Source organism: Nyctereutes procyonoides, unplaced genomic scaffold (assembly GCF_905146905.1).
Source record: "Nyctereutes procyonoides isolate TBG_1078 unplaced genomic scaffold, NYPRO_anot_genome, whole genome shotgun sequence".
Lineage (NCBI taxonomy): Eukaryota > Metazoa > Chordata > Mammalia > Carnivora > Canidae > Nyctereutes > Nyctereutes procyonoides.
In genome coordinates this window covers 69,902,262-69,918,168 of record NW_026575135.1, presented here as the reverse complement: position 1 = coordinate 69,918,168, position 15,907 = coordinate 69,902,262, and the positions used below count along the sequence as shown (strand labels likewise).

The window sequence follows — 15,907 nt, the reverse complement described above, 5'->3', positions numbered from 1 at the left end:
AAGCACTTCATCTTCAAAAAGATAGTATAATCTAATTTCATCCCCATAATAACACTGTGATATAGGTGTTATCAAATCCATGTTATGAGTAGGGAGGTTAAATCATTGCATGAGGCCACACAACCCTAATTGGTAAAAACAAGGATGACAACTTTAGGTCTCTTCTATGCAAAGGATAACTTGAAATCGCTTGTGAATATTCTATACTTTCTCTAATTTCTTGGAAGCATCTGTAAAAGTAGGATTGCAATGTTTCATGCTCAGTACCCAGAAATTTCCAGGGGTTTGGAAAAATACCAAAGACTGTAGAGCTGATTAACCTTATGATTTACTGCTATGTAACTTTAGGCAAGTATTCTTTTTTTATTTGAGTGAACATGTTCCTTACTCTTCACCAGGCACCAGGAATATAAGCATTTAGGCATTCATCCAAAAAGAAAGGAAGGAATGATGGGATGCCTAGCTGACTCAGTCAGTAGATATGACTTTTTTTTTTTAAAGATTTTATTTATTTATTTATGAGATACAAAGAGAGAGAGAGGCAGAGATACAGGCAGAGAGAGAAGCAGGCTCCATGCAGGGAGCCCAATGTGGGACTTGATCCCCAGACCCCAGGATCACACCCTGAGCCAAAGGCAGACGCTCAACCGCTGAGGCACCCAGGCATCCCACTAACTAGAATTTGTTTATTTATTTTTTCCACTAACTAGAATTTAAATAAAAACTTGAAAAAAAAGAGTACCTATTTCTGCTTCTTTACAACTCTTTCTAGTAGCCAACCAAATAGATTAGGAGCTCAAGAATTACTAAGCAAGTTTTCATAGGGTAGGGATGATCAATCCTGAGTCCAGATTCTAAAATATGGCCAACCAGGGGATCCCTGGGTGGCTCAGTGGTTTAGCGCCTGCCTTTGGCCCAGGGCGCGATCCTGGAGTCCCGGAATCGAGTCTCATGTCGGGCTCCTGGCATGGAGCCTGCTTCTCCCTCTGCCTGTGTCTCTGCCTCTCTCTCTCTCTATGTCTATCGTAAATAAATAAATCTTTAAAAAAATAGAATATGGCCAACCAAAGAACATTTATTATATATCTTTCGGTTTTAGTTGCTGATGAAGTTCACAAACAAGATAAACAAGGTTCCTGCTCTTGAGCTTATATTCTAGTGAAAAGAGCAAATTATAAATAAATAAACGAAAATAATTTCAAGCAGTGGTAAATGATGTGGGTGAGCCTGTCTAGGTAAGGGATAGAGTCCTGCCTTAAATGATGAGAAAGTACTGGTAGGAAGATTGTCTTGTGCAGGAGGAAACTATGTAAATGTAAAGTTCCTCTGATGGTAATGAACTTGATGTGTTCAAGAGACAGAAAGTAGTGCATTTGAGCCCTGAAAATGAGGATGAGATGGTGAGAGATGAGATTCACGGAAATAGGGCAGAGACCATTTCAGGCAGGGTTTTTTTTTTTTTTAAGATTTTTTATTTATTTATTCAGAGAGAGAGAGAGAGAGAGAGAGAGAGAGAGAGAGAGAGAGAGAGAGAGGCAGAGACAGAAGCAGGCTCCAAGCAGAGAGCCTGACGTGGGACTCGATTTAGGGTCTCCAGGATCACGCCCTGGGCTGCAGGCGGCGCTAAACCGCTGCGCCACCGGGGCTGCCCTCAGGCAGGGTTTTGAGTCGTGGTAAAAAATTGTGGGCTTGTAGTAGTTGCAATGGGGGAGCTACAGGAGCGCTTCATGTAGGAGTGTCATCCTACTTGGTTTATATTTTAAATATAAAATTTATATTTTATTTATAATATAAAATATAAGCCAGGTTCACTCTGGCTGCTCTCTGCAGAAGGGACCATGGGAAAACCAGAGTGGAAGCAGTTAGGGTGGCTGGGATCAGCTTTCTCTTAGTGGCGTTGTGTGCAAGCAATTGCACATTCTCACAACCTCCTTTGACCTTCAAAACAAGAGTTCCATTTTCCTTTTTCATCATCTCCTATAGCACTTACGACTATCATTTAAAACAATATTATATTTATTCACGAGAGAGGCAGAGACACAGGCAGAGGGAGAAGCAGGCCCCCTGCAGGGAGCTCGATGCGGGATTCGATCCCAGGGCCCCAGGATCAAGCCCTGAGCCAAAGGCAGACGCTCAACCACTGAGCCACCAGGTGCCCCTTATAATCATCATTTAACATCATTTAAGCACAATTGTTTATTGTTTGTCATTCTCCTTTAGGGCGGCCACCTAAAACACAGGCGCTCTGTTAAAATTGCATTTCAGGTAGAATAACCTTTTTTTTTTTTTAAACTATATGTGTTCCGGAATATTGCATGGGAAATACTAAAAAACGACTCCTCATTTGAAATTCAAAGAAACGGGGCATCCTGCATTTTTGTGTGCTAAACCTAGCAAGTCTACCCCGGCTAGAATGTGAGCTCGGTGAGGGTAGGAAGCACGTCTGTCTGTCCGGTCCCCTCCTGTACCCGCCACGGAGCGGAAGCCCGCACCGGCTCACGGCGTGAAGTAATGAAGGATTTAAGGAAAGAATGAGCGACTGAATAAAAGGACGCACGGGATCCCCTCCGTGCGGCGCGGTGTGGGCGGGGGACGTGGAGACCGGAGAGGGCGGAGAGAATTGGCCCGGCGGGGGGTGAGGGAAGCCCTGCAGGGGCCGGCTTCGGCCGGGAGGCGAGGGGCCGCCGACGCGCTGAGGTCACCGGCGCCCGCGGCCCTCGTGACGTCATCACGCCCGCGCTCTCCGCTCCGCCGGGACTAGTGGCGCCGCCGCCTCCGCGGCTGCCGCGACGGGGGCTTTCTGGTGACCCTGGCCCAGAGCAGGCTGCCTGCGGAGCGGGCGGGTCCCGGCAGCGGCCCCCTGTCCCTGTCATTGCCCGCCAGCTCGCAGGCCTGGCCGCTGCCCCGCGGGGAGAACTCCTCAGGGCCATGTCCAGGCCGAGCAGCGTCTCCCCGCGGCCGCCGGCTCCGGGTGGCGGCGGGGGCGGCCCAGCTCCGTGCGGCCCGGGGGGCGGGGGCCGGGCTAAGGGGCTGAAGGACATTCGTATAGACGAGGAGGTGAAGATCGCGGTCAATATCGCTCTGGAGCGCTTCCGGTACGGGGACCAGAGAGGTGAGGTTCCCGAGCGGGACCCCGCCGGCTGCTCCGCCTCCCGCGAAGCCGCGACCCGGCGTGTGAAGGGGCTGCCTCAGGGGGTGGGGGGAGGGAAGACCTGGGCGCCCCCGGCACCCCCGGCACCCCCGGCACCCCCGGCACCCCCCCGCCCCCTGCAGCCGGCCTCCGCGGCGGGTGGGCGGGAGGCGCTACGCGGGGGAGCGCACGCTGGGGAGCGCTCCCTGGGATGCGCGGCGTCAGGCAGATCCGCCGCGTTCAGGCGCTTGCCGGGCACTCGTGAGAAGGTGGGAAGCGTCGGGCTGCCCCCTTGCACGAGGCGGTTCTTTCCCTAGAGAGGGCTGGAGGCAGCTTGCGGCGTCTGAGCCACCGTTTTTAGATACCGGTAAAAACTGGTTTTGGTAGATGAACCGTCTTTCACGCCTCTTAAGGGTAGGCTACTCGTCTTGCGTCCTGCCGTGCAGAACCCTCAGCCAACCCCAGCCAACCCGCGGGAACCAGTGCCCATTCATTCACTTTCTTGCCCAAGTAGGGGACTCTTCCAGCCCAGAACGGGCAGTGACTTGGACAGAGTGAACGTAGATTAAACAAGGCCTCCATAATACGTAACAACAGATCCAGTCTAAGAGAGTGAAATATAAATCCTGTGCAGTTTTGCAAGCAAAGACGGTGTGATGTTGAGCATTCATAATGCGAGAGCATACCTCAACACGGGAGGAGAGGGACCGTTTGTTGATGATGCAAGTTAAGGACTGAATTAAAAATAGTAAAACACATTCATCAGTCTGTCATCCTACCAAAAGAAGATTTTCCCACAAATAAGAGGAGTAATCTGTGGTGAACATTAGAATCCTCTATCACGTTTAGATTTAATTTTTATTAATATGGTAACTCTGGCAGACATTCAATTTTATTGAAATAATATCTGCTTTTCACACAAAATATAAATTTGATTATATGATTTTCTTTTTTTACAGCTTTTTAAAAATTTTATTTACATTTATTTTTTAAGAGATTTTATTTATTCATAAGAGACACAGATAGAGAGGCAGAGACTTAGGCAGAGGGAGAAAGCCTCAGGCTTGGCACAGGGAGCCTGACGTGGGACTTGATCCCAGGACCCCAGGATCAGGGCCTGAGCCAAAGGCAGATGCTCAACCACTGAGCCACCCAGGTGCCCCATATTTTATTTAAATGTAATTTGCCAACATATAGTATAACACCCAGTGCTCATCCCATCAAGTGCCCTCTTTAGTGCCCTCACCCAGTTATCTATCCCCCAACACCCCCCCCTTCTGCAACCCATTTTTCCCAGAGTGGAGTTTCTCAGGTGTGGGGGGGGGAGGGGTAGACAGGGAGAGAGGGAGAGAATCTTAAGCAGGCTCTATGCCCATCAAGAAACCCTACTTGGGGCTGGATCTCACAACCCTAAGATCATGAGGGGAGCAGAAATCAAGATTTTTTTTTCATCTTTTATATCTATGTTTGTATATTGAAGCACCTTGAAAGATAATTGTATATTCCCAATTTTTTTTTTTTAATGTAGAAATGGAATTTCCTTCTTCTTTGACCAGCACTGAAAGAGCCTTTATTCATCGATTGAGTCAGTCTCTTGGTTTGGTCTCTAAAAGCAAAGGGTAAGCTGATAGCTTTTCTTATTTAAAAAGAATTATTTACCAAAAAAAGAGAGAAATGTTCCTCACTCCATTTAAGGAGTTATTATTGTTTTAGATTCATGTCCTTAATTATATTGTTTGTAAATAAATTGATTAGTATCCATACCAAACTCAGCTCTTTTCTTTTCCTGGTATCCTGCCCTTTTTTGTTTTCCCTTAGGGGTAAAAAATTTTTTTTAAATGCAAGGAAATAGTTTAAACCTTTTTTTTTTTTTTAATTTTTATTTATTTATGATAGTCACACACACACACAGAGAGAGAGGCAGAGACACAGGCAGAGGGAGAAGCAGGCTCTATGCACTGGGAGCCCGACGTGGGATTCGATCCTGGGCCTCCAGGATCGCGCTCTGGGCCAAAGGGAGGCGCCAAACCGCTGCGCCACCCAGGGATCCCTGCAAGGAAATAGTTTAAAAGTTGAAATTGCTTGCTTGAGGAAATGTTTTCTTTTCTTTTTTTTTTTAATTATTTTATTTTATTTTATTTATGATAGTCACACACAGAGAGAGAGAGAGAGGCAGAGACACAGGCAGAGGGAGAAGCAGGCTCCATGCACCGGGAGCCCGATGTGGGATTCGATCCCGGGTCTCCAGGATCGTGCCCTGGGCCAAAGGCAGGCGCCAAACCGCTGCGCCACCCAGGGATCCCGGAAATGTTTTCTTTTTTCATAGAAACTAAATCTCCTTTTTTAAAAAGGATAGATAGACTAAAGATAATAAGTATGATTATCTACAGAAGTATTTCTTTTAATGTTACTGTACTGGTAACTGTAGAATACATAATCATTGTTTTCTTTCTTACCAGCTCAAGAATCTGATAATTAGAAATGGCTAAATACAATGGACCAGGAAGAAACAGCATATGTTTTTTTGAGGGCCACTGACCCCTAACGGAAAAAAGTCATTTGAACCATCCAAATTGAAGAACTCTAAAATTATGTGGAACGATTTCATTTTGGGAATAAGGGTGCTAGGATTGATACATAGCAAGGTTTCTCAATATTGGCACTATTAACATTTTGAACTGGATAATTATTATGGAGGGCTGTCCTGTGTATTGTAGCATATCTGACCTTACCCAGTAGCACCTCCACCTGCAGTTGTAATAACCAAAAATGTCTTTAGACATTGCCAAAATATTCTGTGGGGAGAATTTCCAGTGAGGAGGGAAAGAAAGATAAAATTTCAGCTTAGCGGGGTTTAGGTTAAGAAGAGAGATAATAGGGCAGCCCGGGTGGCTCAGAGGTTTAGTGCCGCCTTCAGCCCAGGGCCTGATCCTGGAGACCTGGGATCGAGTCCCACGTCGGGCTCTCTGCGTGGAATCTGCTTCTCCCTCTGCCGGTGTCTCTGTCCCTCTCTGTGTGTGTGTCCTAAGATGAAAGTATCTGATGTAGGATTGTCTGGCATTTGAATGCCTACAGGGATACATAACTGAGTAAGATGAGGTTTAGCTTAGGTGAGTGTGGATTTTGAACATCACTAAGGCCAGTGCTGGAAGCAGTGGTAGGTTTTGAGCATGCACATATCATGGTCTTCAGGGTAAGTTAAATACTGTCCTTGCAGATGAAGAGTACAGTGCCATAATCCTTTATCCAAAAACACCTGGAACAAGTACACTTCGAGATTCAGATTTTAGAAACATTTTAGAGTATATTTCATATAATACCCCTCATAAGGTACAGACCTCACCTTTGATTACAATATTTCTGCTGGAAAATGTGAATATTCACAGTAAGAACTGAATACTGGAAATAGTCTCATGTCAGTGTAATCAGGCTTTCTTGCCAAATAAAGTTGCTGCCTTTAATCTTAAAAATAAAACTGGCAGTTATTTTACCAGCAAGGGATGGATTTCTTTGGAAATAGTTATAGTCTGCAACAAGTGAGCTACTACAAAACCATTTGCAAGTCCATCACACAAAAGAGAAGAATATTATTTTTTGAAGAAGGAGGAGGAAGTTGGAGGGGTTGTTTTGAACAAAAGTGCATTGGAGAAAAGCGAGAAGGATGATAATGGTTTCTCATTGACTAGGTTGCTGATGTGGTTGATTTCTTGTAAAAAATGCAATGTACATCTTTCCTGTTGGGGCCTGTAATTGAAGCTCTTTTCCTTTTCTTTTTTTTTTTTTTTAGAGTGAGAGAGTGGGGCTCTCTTGGGGCCAAGGGAGAGGGAGATAGAGAATCTTTTTTTTTTTTTTCTTAAAGATTTTATTTATTTACTCATGAGAGACACAAAGAGAGAGGCAGAGACAGAAGCAGGCTCCATGCAGGGAGCCCGATGTAGGACTTGATCCCACAACTGCGGGATCACGACCCGAGCTAAAGGCAGAGCTCATCTGCTGAGCCACCGACGCATCCTGGGAGATAGAGAATTTTAAGCAGTCTCCACACCCAGCGTGAAGCCCAACACAGGGCTCTTAGGGCTTGATCTCACAACCCTGAGATCACGACCTGAGCTGAAATCAAGAGTCGGACACTTAACAGAATGAACCACCCAGATGCCCCCAAGCTTCTCTCCTCTTGAGGAGTCTCCAGTTGGGTCTGTAATTGACGTGAGTAGTTTGGCTTTCCATACCAGCCTCCCTTTTTGGCATCCCTGGTCCACTTGAGTGAGGTTTCCCCTTACTAATTTTCACATTCCAAACTGAAAAAATTGTGCAGTTTTCATTGACATTTGGGGTTAAGAATTACAGATAACAGGTTGTAGGTCCTTGTTAGAAAGCATCTGTTGTAAAGGCCCAGTTCTGTAGCTACATAGTTTCATTTTATTTTGTTTTGTTGTATTTATTTATTTATTTAAAAAAATTTATTTATTTATTCATGAGAGACACAGAGAGGGAGAGGCAGAGAGACATAGGCAGAGGGAGAAGCAGGCTCCCCGTGGGGAGGCTGTTGTGGGACTCAATCCCAGGACCCCTGTATCACGACCTGAGCCCAAGGTAGATGCTCAACCACTGAGCTGCCCAGGCGGCCCTTTTTTTTTTTTTTTAAAAGATTTTATTTGTTTTGTTTTATTTAAATTCAATTTGCTAACATATAACACCCAGTGCTCATCCCATCAAGTGCCCTCCTTAGTGTCCATCACCCAGTCATCTCATGTAACTACATCATTTCTATGGTTAAATGGATTTTGAATTCTGAAGTGTTAATTTGGAAATGACCATTAGAAATTACCTTAGTGGGGCAGCCCGGGTGGCTCAGTGGTTTAGCGCCACCTTTGGCCCAGGGCGTGATCCTGGAAACTCGGGATCGAGTCCCACGTCGGGCTTCGTGCATGGAGCCTGCTTCTCTCTCTTGCCTGTGTCTCTGCCCACCGCACCCCCCCCCCCCCCGTGTCTCATGAATAAATAAATAAAATCTTAAAAAAAAAATTACCCTTAGAAAAGCAGTCCATTAGAATGGACTACCTCTTCTTCTGTCCAGTAGCATGATTGTTTCTCCAGAACTTGAAACCTGGGGAAGAAGAGAGAGCAAGATAGAAGTTATCAGGACAAAATAAGGTGGGCAAGGAAACACTGAAGAGACAGAGAAGAATAAATATGTTAAGGAAAGTCCAGGCAACCTTGAATTCTCATCTAGTCCCTAGTACCTATTTCTCATGCTCTGCAAACCTTCTTAGGAAATGTCTTAGCACTTTCCCTCTCCTCTTTATCTTTTATTAGAGATAGCACGTTGTTTATCTAGTGGTCTTTGTGATTTTTCAAATCCCTTTCCTTTTTTTCACGTAATTGAAGAACTTGGCTATAGTTGTCACATCCTTTCTTTTCACTTATATGAGAATTTTTACCTGACTTACATTTTCATGGGTTTTTCGGTTCACCATGAATAAAGGATTTTTTTTTCACTGCCTACCATAAATTCATTAACTTAGTGAGTTAGTTATCTTGCTTTTTTCTTTTGTACCTAATATCATGGTTCCTTAATATGTATTTGGGAGAGAGCCTGGTGTGGAGGAAGAGGCAGGAAACTTGGATTTGACTCTCAGTGTCTCCTTGCCTCATTATCTAGCTTTGGTCATGGCCCTTAACTTTTCCACATCATGCAGCTAGTTTCTAGTTAATTTTGCTTTGAAAAGGAGTTTCTTAACAGTTTTCTTCAAAGAATAGTTACACTTTGGAAGGAAAATGTAATGAGATCTCAATGTGTTAGTGGCACACATGTCTGCGTATTGGATGTTTTTCATCCTCACAACAAGACAAAAATTTTACCAATCCTTTCACTAATCTTTTTGTCATTTACCAGTGTCACTGTGGTGCTGAATGTGGTAGGAATGAGCACTAAGAGGCACAATTAGGATCTTTTACTAAAATGTAAAAACTATCAAGTTTATTATATCTTTCTGCCCCACCATCTGTGTTCAAAATGAATTCAGTAAATTTTAAATGGTAATGGCTAAGTACTCACACATGCTTACTATGAGTTATTTTTGTACATAAATGCTATGTTATTAGTAGGTGGCTTATGTTAGGAAAATTTGAATCTAATCCATTTTAGTTGTGAGCTTGTTTTACTGCTTTGTTATCCCAGCTTCTAGCGTAATGCCTGGGATACAGTAGGTGCTTAATATATGATGAATGATTGAATGAATGAGTGAATGAAATAAAATGAGTTAAAGGTGAAATACAGCAAAACTTTCCCAAGATAATTTTCAAGAAAATTAAAGCTTCTTGGAACTGACAGAAATAGTAGAGATTTTTAAATCAACTTGTATACAGTGTCAGAGAAATAAAATGTTTCTTGATTACATAGCTGCTTAGTTGAACACAGGCCTTCTGGCTCTTAGCTTTAGTGCTCGTTTCAGCACTTCCTGCCTTCTGTAGTTAAGTTTTATGAAGTAAATGGTAGAGAAGGGGAGTAAATGATTGAGTCCATAAAGACTGTGCTGAATTTTCAGAAAGATTCATGGGAAAAGAACCTATTGCAGCGATCATGTTTAGAATCCAGTAATTCTTACTTCATGGAAATAACTGAAATTCCTAAGATCAGGATAAATATAGTTATTTCATCTTTATCCCATAAGTTGAAGATCACTAAATACTTGTTAAGGGCTAGATGACAGTACTGAACGCTTATGATCCATTAAAGCATTCCATAAAAAGTTTCCAGAAATTAAAAATCTTGGTAAATCAAAAGCCTCACCACTTAGGAAGGCTCAGCTAAAACTGTATAGGTTAATCTCCAGTTTTACATTGTTTTTACAGTGAAAATATTGTTGAAAAATTTTAAATCTAATGAAAATTAAGAAAAGCGTACATGTACTTTTAATTCTATTTGTGGTTTTGTTCCTCATTTCTGTAATATGATAGTGACATTAACCAATGATAAAATATTTTATGAACTGCTTTAGGTAGCTGTTTAAAAATGGGTGATTTTTTTTCCAGACTGTATAATAATAGCTTTTATTCATTTAATACTTTATAACAGATGTTCTTCTTTACATGCATTCTTATTTAATCATAGGAATAATTCTTTGAGGCAGGTATTATGATTATCTTAGGCTCAGAACTAATAAATACTTTGCTTATAGTCCCAGAGCAAATATGTGATAGAGCTAGGATTCAAACCCAGGTTGGTATGCTTTTAGAGCCTGAGCACTTTGCCAGTACTGTATCGTACTAGATTATAGACGTGCATTATTAAATCAGTCAAAGCACATTTGAGGACTTTCTGTATGTATAAAATTGTACCTAGTACTCTTGGAGCTACAAAAGTCATAAAAGACATTGTCAGTCCTGAGCCATTTGGAGAAACAAGTATACCTACATCAAATGATTTGAAAACAGTTATAAATCCTTACTACCTTATAACCAAAAGCTAGAGTCCAAAACCTTGAAAAATTTTTTTTCCCAAGATGCATGTGACAATAGTTACCAGTAATGTGGATTTACGCTTTTTTGGTCCAGCCACTAAGCTTGATTCCCTTAACAGGTTTTCATGGGATGTACATTACTAGCATACTATGGAAACGTTCAGTGGGTTGTATTAGTGTGGACAGTGAACCAAAGTTTTTTTGTTATGATTTTTAGATTCTGTTATTCAGATTAGTTTTCTCCCTCTGTATGCTTCCATCTGGTGATGTTTCATCCAGCATGAAGTCTGCTAAGACAAACTTTAAGATTTGGTGGGTAAGTAAGCCATTTTTGAGGTTTAAAAACTGGGTTTACAGCATTTTGAAATTTTAATTGCAAATGATCTTGTGGCCACTTTGGCACCAAACCCCTCTTTATTGTACTTTTTTTGGATTTTCAGCATCTTCTCCCAAAGCATTTTGATTTTTTTCAATGTTTTGCTTGAGACATGTTTTCTAAGTAGGCATACATCATATGTGAACAAATTGACTATATATAGTAAATAAATGATTTTTATTAATATTCAGAAAGGGAGCAAATAGATACCTAACTGTGAAGAAGAAAGATGGATCAGAAACAGCTCATGCAATGATGACCTGTAATTTGACTCATAATACAAAACATGCTATTAGGAGCCTAATTCAAAGATTTCCTGTCACCAATAAAGAGCGTACTGAACTTCTGCCTAAAACAGAAAGAGGAAATGTGTTTGCAGTTGAAGCTGGTATGTATTTTCTGGGGAGCTTCCTTGTCTATCCTATTATTTGATGACTGTTCTTTTACCATTTTAAATTTATTTAAAAAAACTAAGATGCAATAAGATTTCTCAGTTTGAATAACCTGTCAGAAATGAGAAAGAACTATGAAAACTTTGGAATGAAATGCAGTGTTTAGGCATGTGGTGAAGTTAGACAAGTCTTTCAGTGTCATCAGTGGTATCTTATCATTTATTGAGTACCTATTGTGTGCTAGACGGTATGTTAACCTCATTAAATAGGGCCCCATAGCAGCCCTTCCAAGGTAAGAATTTCCTCTATTTCAGGGGTGAATAAACAGGTTCAGAGCAGTTAAATAATTTGTTCAAGGTGCTCAACCAGCCACTAAGCCTCAGAGCTGGGATTTGACTCCAGGGTCTGGACTTTCCTATGTTATTGCTCTAATGAGTGAGCTTTTGAATTGGAGCTTTAGCTTCTGGTAAAGGACAGAGTCTTTAGTACACTAACTTGCTGAAAGGTAGATACATAATATATTTAGGTCATAAAATGAACTTGTAATTTTATTATTTGGAAAAATAACTTCTTAGAAAATTATTAATTCTCTAAAGCGACAGATATGCATAAATTCCATTGGAGAATATAGAAAATACATGGCCATAGATGGCAGGGAATTTAAGTTTTATTTTTTTTTATTTTTTATTTTTTTTTTGAATTTAAGTTTTAAATACATGTGTGCAAAAATGTTTTTTTTTTTCAAAAATGTTTTGAGTTATGTGAAGAATATAAAACACATCATGCCTCTTTTTTATTCCATTCTGCTTGTTAATCAAATGTGGATGCTTGCTAAAGCAGGACCTTATTTTTACACATACTATTCTATTTGATCACATAATCTTACGTATTTAACTTTAAAGATACAGAATATTTTTTTCACAATGTATTTTCTTATTGTACCTAGCAGACTTTATAATTCATTGTTTCCTTCTTACAAAATTTTAATTTTCTGTGTTATTGGTAGAACCAAGCATGAAAACTGTTTCTTTTTTTTTTTTTTTGAAAACTGTTTCAAGATATTAGAATCACATTTTATTTTAGTAGTTACAGAGGTATTGATTTTTGTTCATTTGTAAGCATTGTGCACCAGAAATATTTTTAGAAATTTGCTTTCTAGTTGATGCCAAAATTTATAACTTGTTTTTTAAAGAGTAGTAAGCATAGGAGTACAGCAGTCGTGTATTGCTTTATGTAGACTGAGTTGAGAAGAAACACTTCAATGGAATTACGTTGGAAATTACTTATCTTTGTTTTTTCACACTTTTTAAACAATGTTGACCATAATTTTTTTTGTTCTTTTATTCATCTTCAAAGAAAACCGAGAAATGAGCAAAACCAGTGGGCGACTCAACAATGGCATACCTCAGATTCCAGTGAAAAGAGGAGAATCTGAATTTGATTCTTTCAGGCAGTCTCTCCCTGTGTTTGAGAAACAAGAAGAAATTGTTAAAATAATTAAAGAAAATAAAGTAGTTTTGATTGTAGGAGAGACTGGGTCTGGAAAGACTACACAGGTTTGTTTCTTCTTTGTTGTTTATGGAAGAAAAATATTTTGTTGCACAAGATAGTTTTCTATAAAATAGTACATGTATTTTAACAAAGAAAAAACCCTTTTGGTTACTTTAATGGCTACTTTAGAAATATTACTGGGAGTGCATTTTGAGAATTTGTAGAAAGGAAATGTTTTAAAATATTTATTTTTAATCTAGCATATTGGGTCTTCATTTAAATAGAAGTGGGGAGGCAGTCTGGGTGGCTCAGGGGTTTAGCACAGCCTTCAGCCTAGGGCCTGATCCTGGGGACCTGGGATCGAGTCCTACGTCAGGACCTGTGTCTCTACCTCTCTCTCTCATGAATAAATAAGTAAAATCTTAAAAAAAAAAAGATTTTACTTATTTATTCATGAGAGACACACAGAGAGAGAGAGAGAGAGAGAGAGAGAGAGAGAGGGAGAGAAAGAGAGAGAGAGAGAGAGGCAGAGACACAGGCAGAGGGAGAAGCAGGTTCCATGCAGGGAGCCGGATGTGGGACTTGATCCCAGATCCCAGGACCACGCCCCGGACCAAAGGCAGGCACTAAACCGCTGAGCCACCCAGGGGTTCCCTTTAAAAAAAAAAAAAAAGGAAGTGGGGCTGTGATTTGGCATCTTAAAGGAACACGGTAGTCCTAGTGGTTAGTCTTGTAGCCTCCATGAGCCAGAGCCCTTTTTTTTGAAAATGGAGCTAGTAATAGCTCCCATTCTCGGTAAAGTTAAGAGATGTCTATAACGTGCCTATTTGTGTTGTATGTAGCAGCTAAATTAACAACAATATTAATAATAACAAATGTTAATATAAAGTCAACTGTAGACATTGAGGCCTGCGCAGGTCCCAACCTGTCTGTGGTTTGGGGATGCTATCCGTCTCATAAAGCAAAGTAGAGGGTTTGTCTTCTGGGAAGACAAAGTCGTCTTCTTCTCTGAGAAAGCCTCCTACATAATTGACTTTGGCATCTTCTGGGAATAGAGAGGCAGGGACTGAGGCCTCCTGAGTCTGGGTTGTCAGCTGAGATAGAGAAGGCAGTGCTTTATAACCAGAAAGTCCAGAGTTGGGTGTAGTTACATCCAGGACTCATTACTGTTAACCCAGCCAAGGCTTCATGACAGTTGTAAAAGTGGATTCCTTAATATTAAAATAATAATAATACAGTTTCAAAAAAAATAAAGTTGACTGTAGAATGGAATTAATATGACATGTTTGACTTGGATGTTTAGTATCAAAGTACTTCATTATGAAGTTTCCTTCATTGGGTTTCAGATTGGAAGTAAGTATTGGTAGAGTGATTTGACCTTATTTTTGTTCTTTACATGGTCACATGTTAAAATAGTAAAATTACTTTGATTTTGATAGAGGTTCAGATACAATAAGTCGATATGATTTTACATTTTTTCTTTTCTTTTATGGACACATAAATTTGCTTTTGATGATTGCTTAATATTTCCTATGGTTATATTGGTTGGTGTAATAAACCTAGTCCATACGTAAGGCCTTTGAAGGACTTAGCCAGATTTACAGAGGTAAAACTATCCCTAAAACTTGAAGCTTTAAAATTAAATAATTAAAAACCGAATGAAATTTTTATCTGAGCACAATATGTAATAAGATCTTTCTTTATATTTTCTTTTTGTTTTTAAACATTTTATTCATTTATTCCTGAGAGACACAAAAAGAGAGAGAGACAGAGACACAGGCAGAGGGAGAAGCAGGCTCCATGCAGGGAGCCTGACGTGGGACTGGGATCACGCCCTGGGCCGAAGGCGGCGATAAACCGCTTAGCCACCTGGGCTTCCCTAAGATTTTTCTTTAGTGTGAGTCCTTTTATGATTGAAATTCCAGAGTCATCCTAGAGAATCTGTTCAGTTGTTGTTTTAGATTAGAGGAAGTTTTGCCAGTAGGTTTTAATTTTATGAGTTCTAATTATATTTATTTATTTTTATTTTAAAATTTATTTTTAAAAAGATTTTATTTATTCATGAGAGACACAGAAAGAGAGAGAGGCAGAGACGGAGGCAGAGATGGCGGCAGAGGGAGAAGCAGGCTCTCTGAATTTGATCCCGGGTCTCCAGGATCACGACCTGAGCCAAAGGCAGATGCTTTAACCGCTGAGCCACCCAGGCATCCCATATATTTAAGAGATTATAAGCACTTTCTTTGGCGGCATGTATGCTGAACAGAGATTAAGAAAGTTTTGATAAATATTTTCACAATTATGTTTATTGTTTTATTAGGTATGAAGATATTTGAGAATTTAATTAGAAATGAATTATTTGCTTTTTGCTTTTCAAGAAGTAACTATTAGTCTAATGGATTTACACTTAAATGATTGCATCTTTTTGAGGAGTTAAAGTACTGATGTGTCTGTTTTATGAAATACAAATGTAACAGAATTTAAAGTTCATATCATTAGCCAGTTTCATCTTGCCCTTAGTAGCATTAGGAAGTTAATTACCTTTTGCATTTTCATGTTCATTGTTTATGTTCATGTAAAATTCAAACATTATGGAAAATGGTACATAGAGAGTGAAAGATTTCTAATTCTCTCGCTGCTCTTCATGCATTTTTTGTTAGAAACTTGGTAGTATTTCTGTTATACAAAAAAAATTTTTTTTTGCACCTTTGTTTTTCGTTCTCTTTTTTTTTTTTTAATTTTTTTATTTATTTATGATAATCACACAGAGAGAGAGAGAGAGAGAGAGAGGCAGAGACACAGGCAGAGGGAGAAGCAGGCTCCATGCACCGGGAGCCTGACGTGGGATTTGATCCCAGGTCTCCAGGATCGCGCCCTGGGCCAAAGGCAGGCGCCAAACCGCTGCGCCACCCAGGGATCCCTGTTTTTCATTCTCTTTAGGGGATTGATACTGTTTTTTTTTTTTAAACAAACATGAAATAATACTGTACATTTTGCATCTTGCTTTTTTCGCTTAATAGATACTGGATATTTTTCAGTAGCTAGAGATATAACTCAT

The 15,907-nt window shown here is 40.4% G+C and overlaps 1 protein-coding gene across 2 annotated transcripts in view; it reads left to right on the top strand.

Moving 5' to 3' along the window:
* Window positions 1-2,747: 2,747 nt before the first annotated feature.
* YTHDC2 (YTH N6-methyladenosine RNA binding protein C2) overlaps window positions 2,748-15,907 on the top strand; it is a 78,783-nt gene continuing 65,623 nt past the window's right edge. For both annotated transcript variants that reach the window (XM_055302094.1, XM_055302095.1), the window contains exons 1-4: window positions 2,748-3,112; window positions 4,659-4,749; window positions 11,161-11,357; window positions 12,718-12,917. In XM_055302094.1, coding sequence (XP_055158069.1) covers window positions 2,929-3,112; window positions 4,659-4,749; window positions 11,161-11,357; window positions 12,718-12,917 — 672 coding nt within the window. In that variant the 5' untranslated portion in view covers window positions 2,748-2,928. The remainder of the gene's footprint in view (window positions 3,113-4,658; window positions 4,750-11,160; window positions 11,358-12,717; window positions 12,918-15,907) is intronic.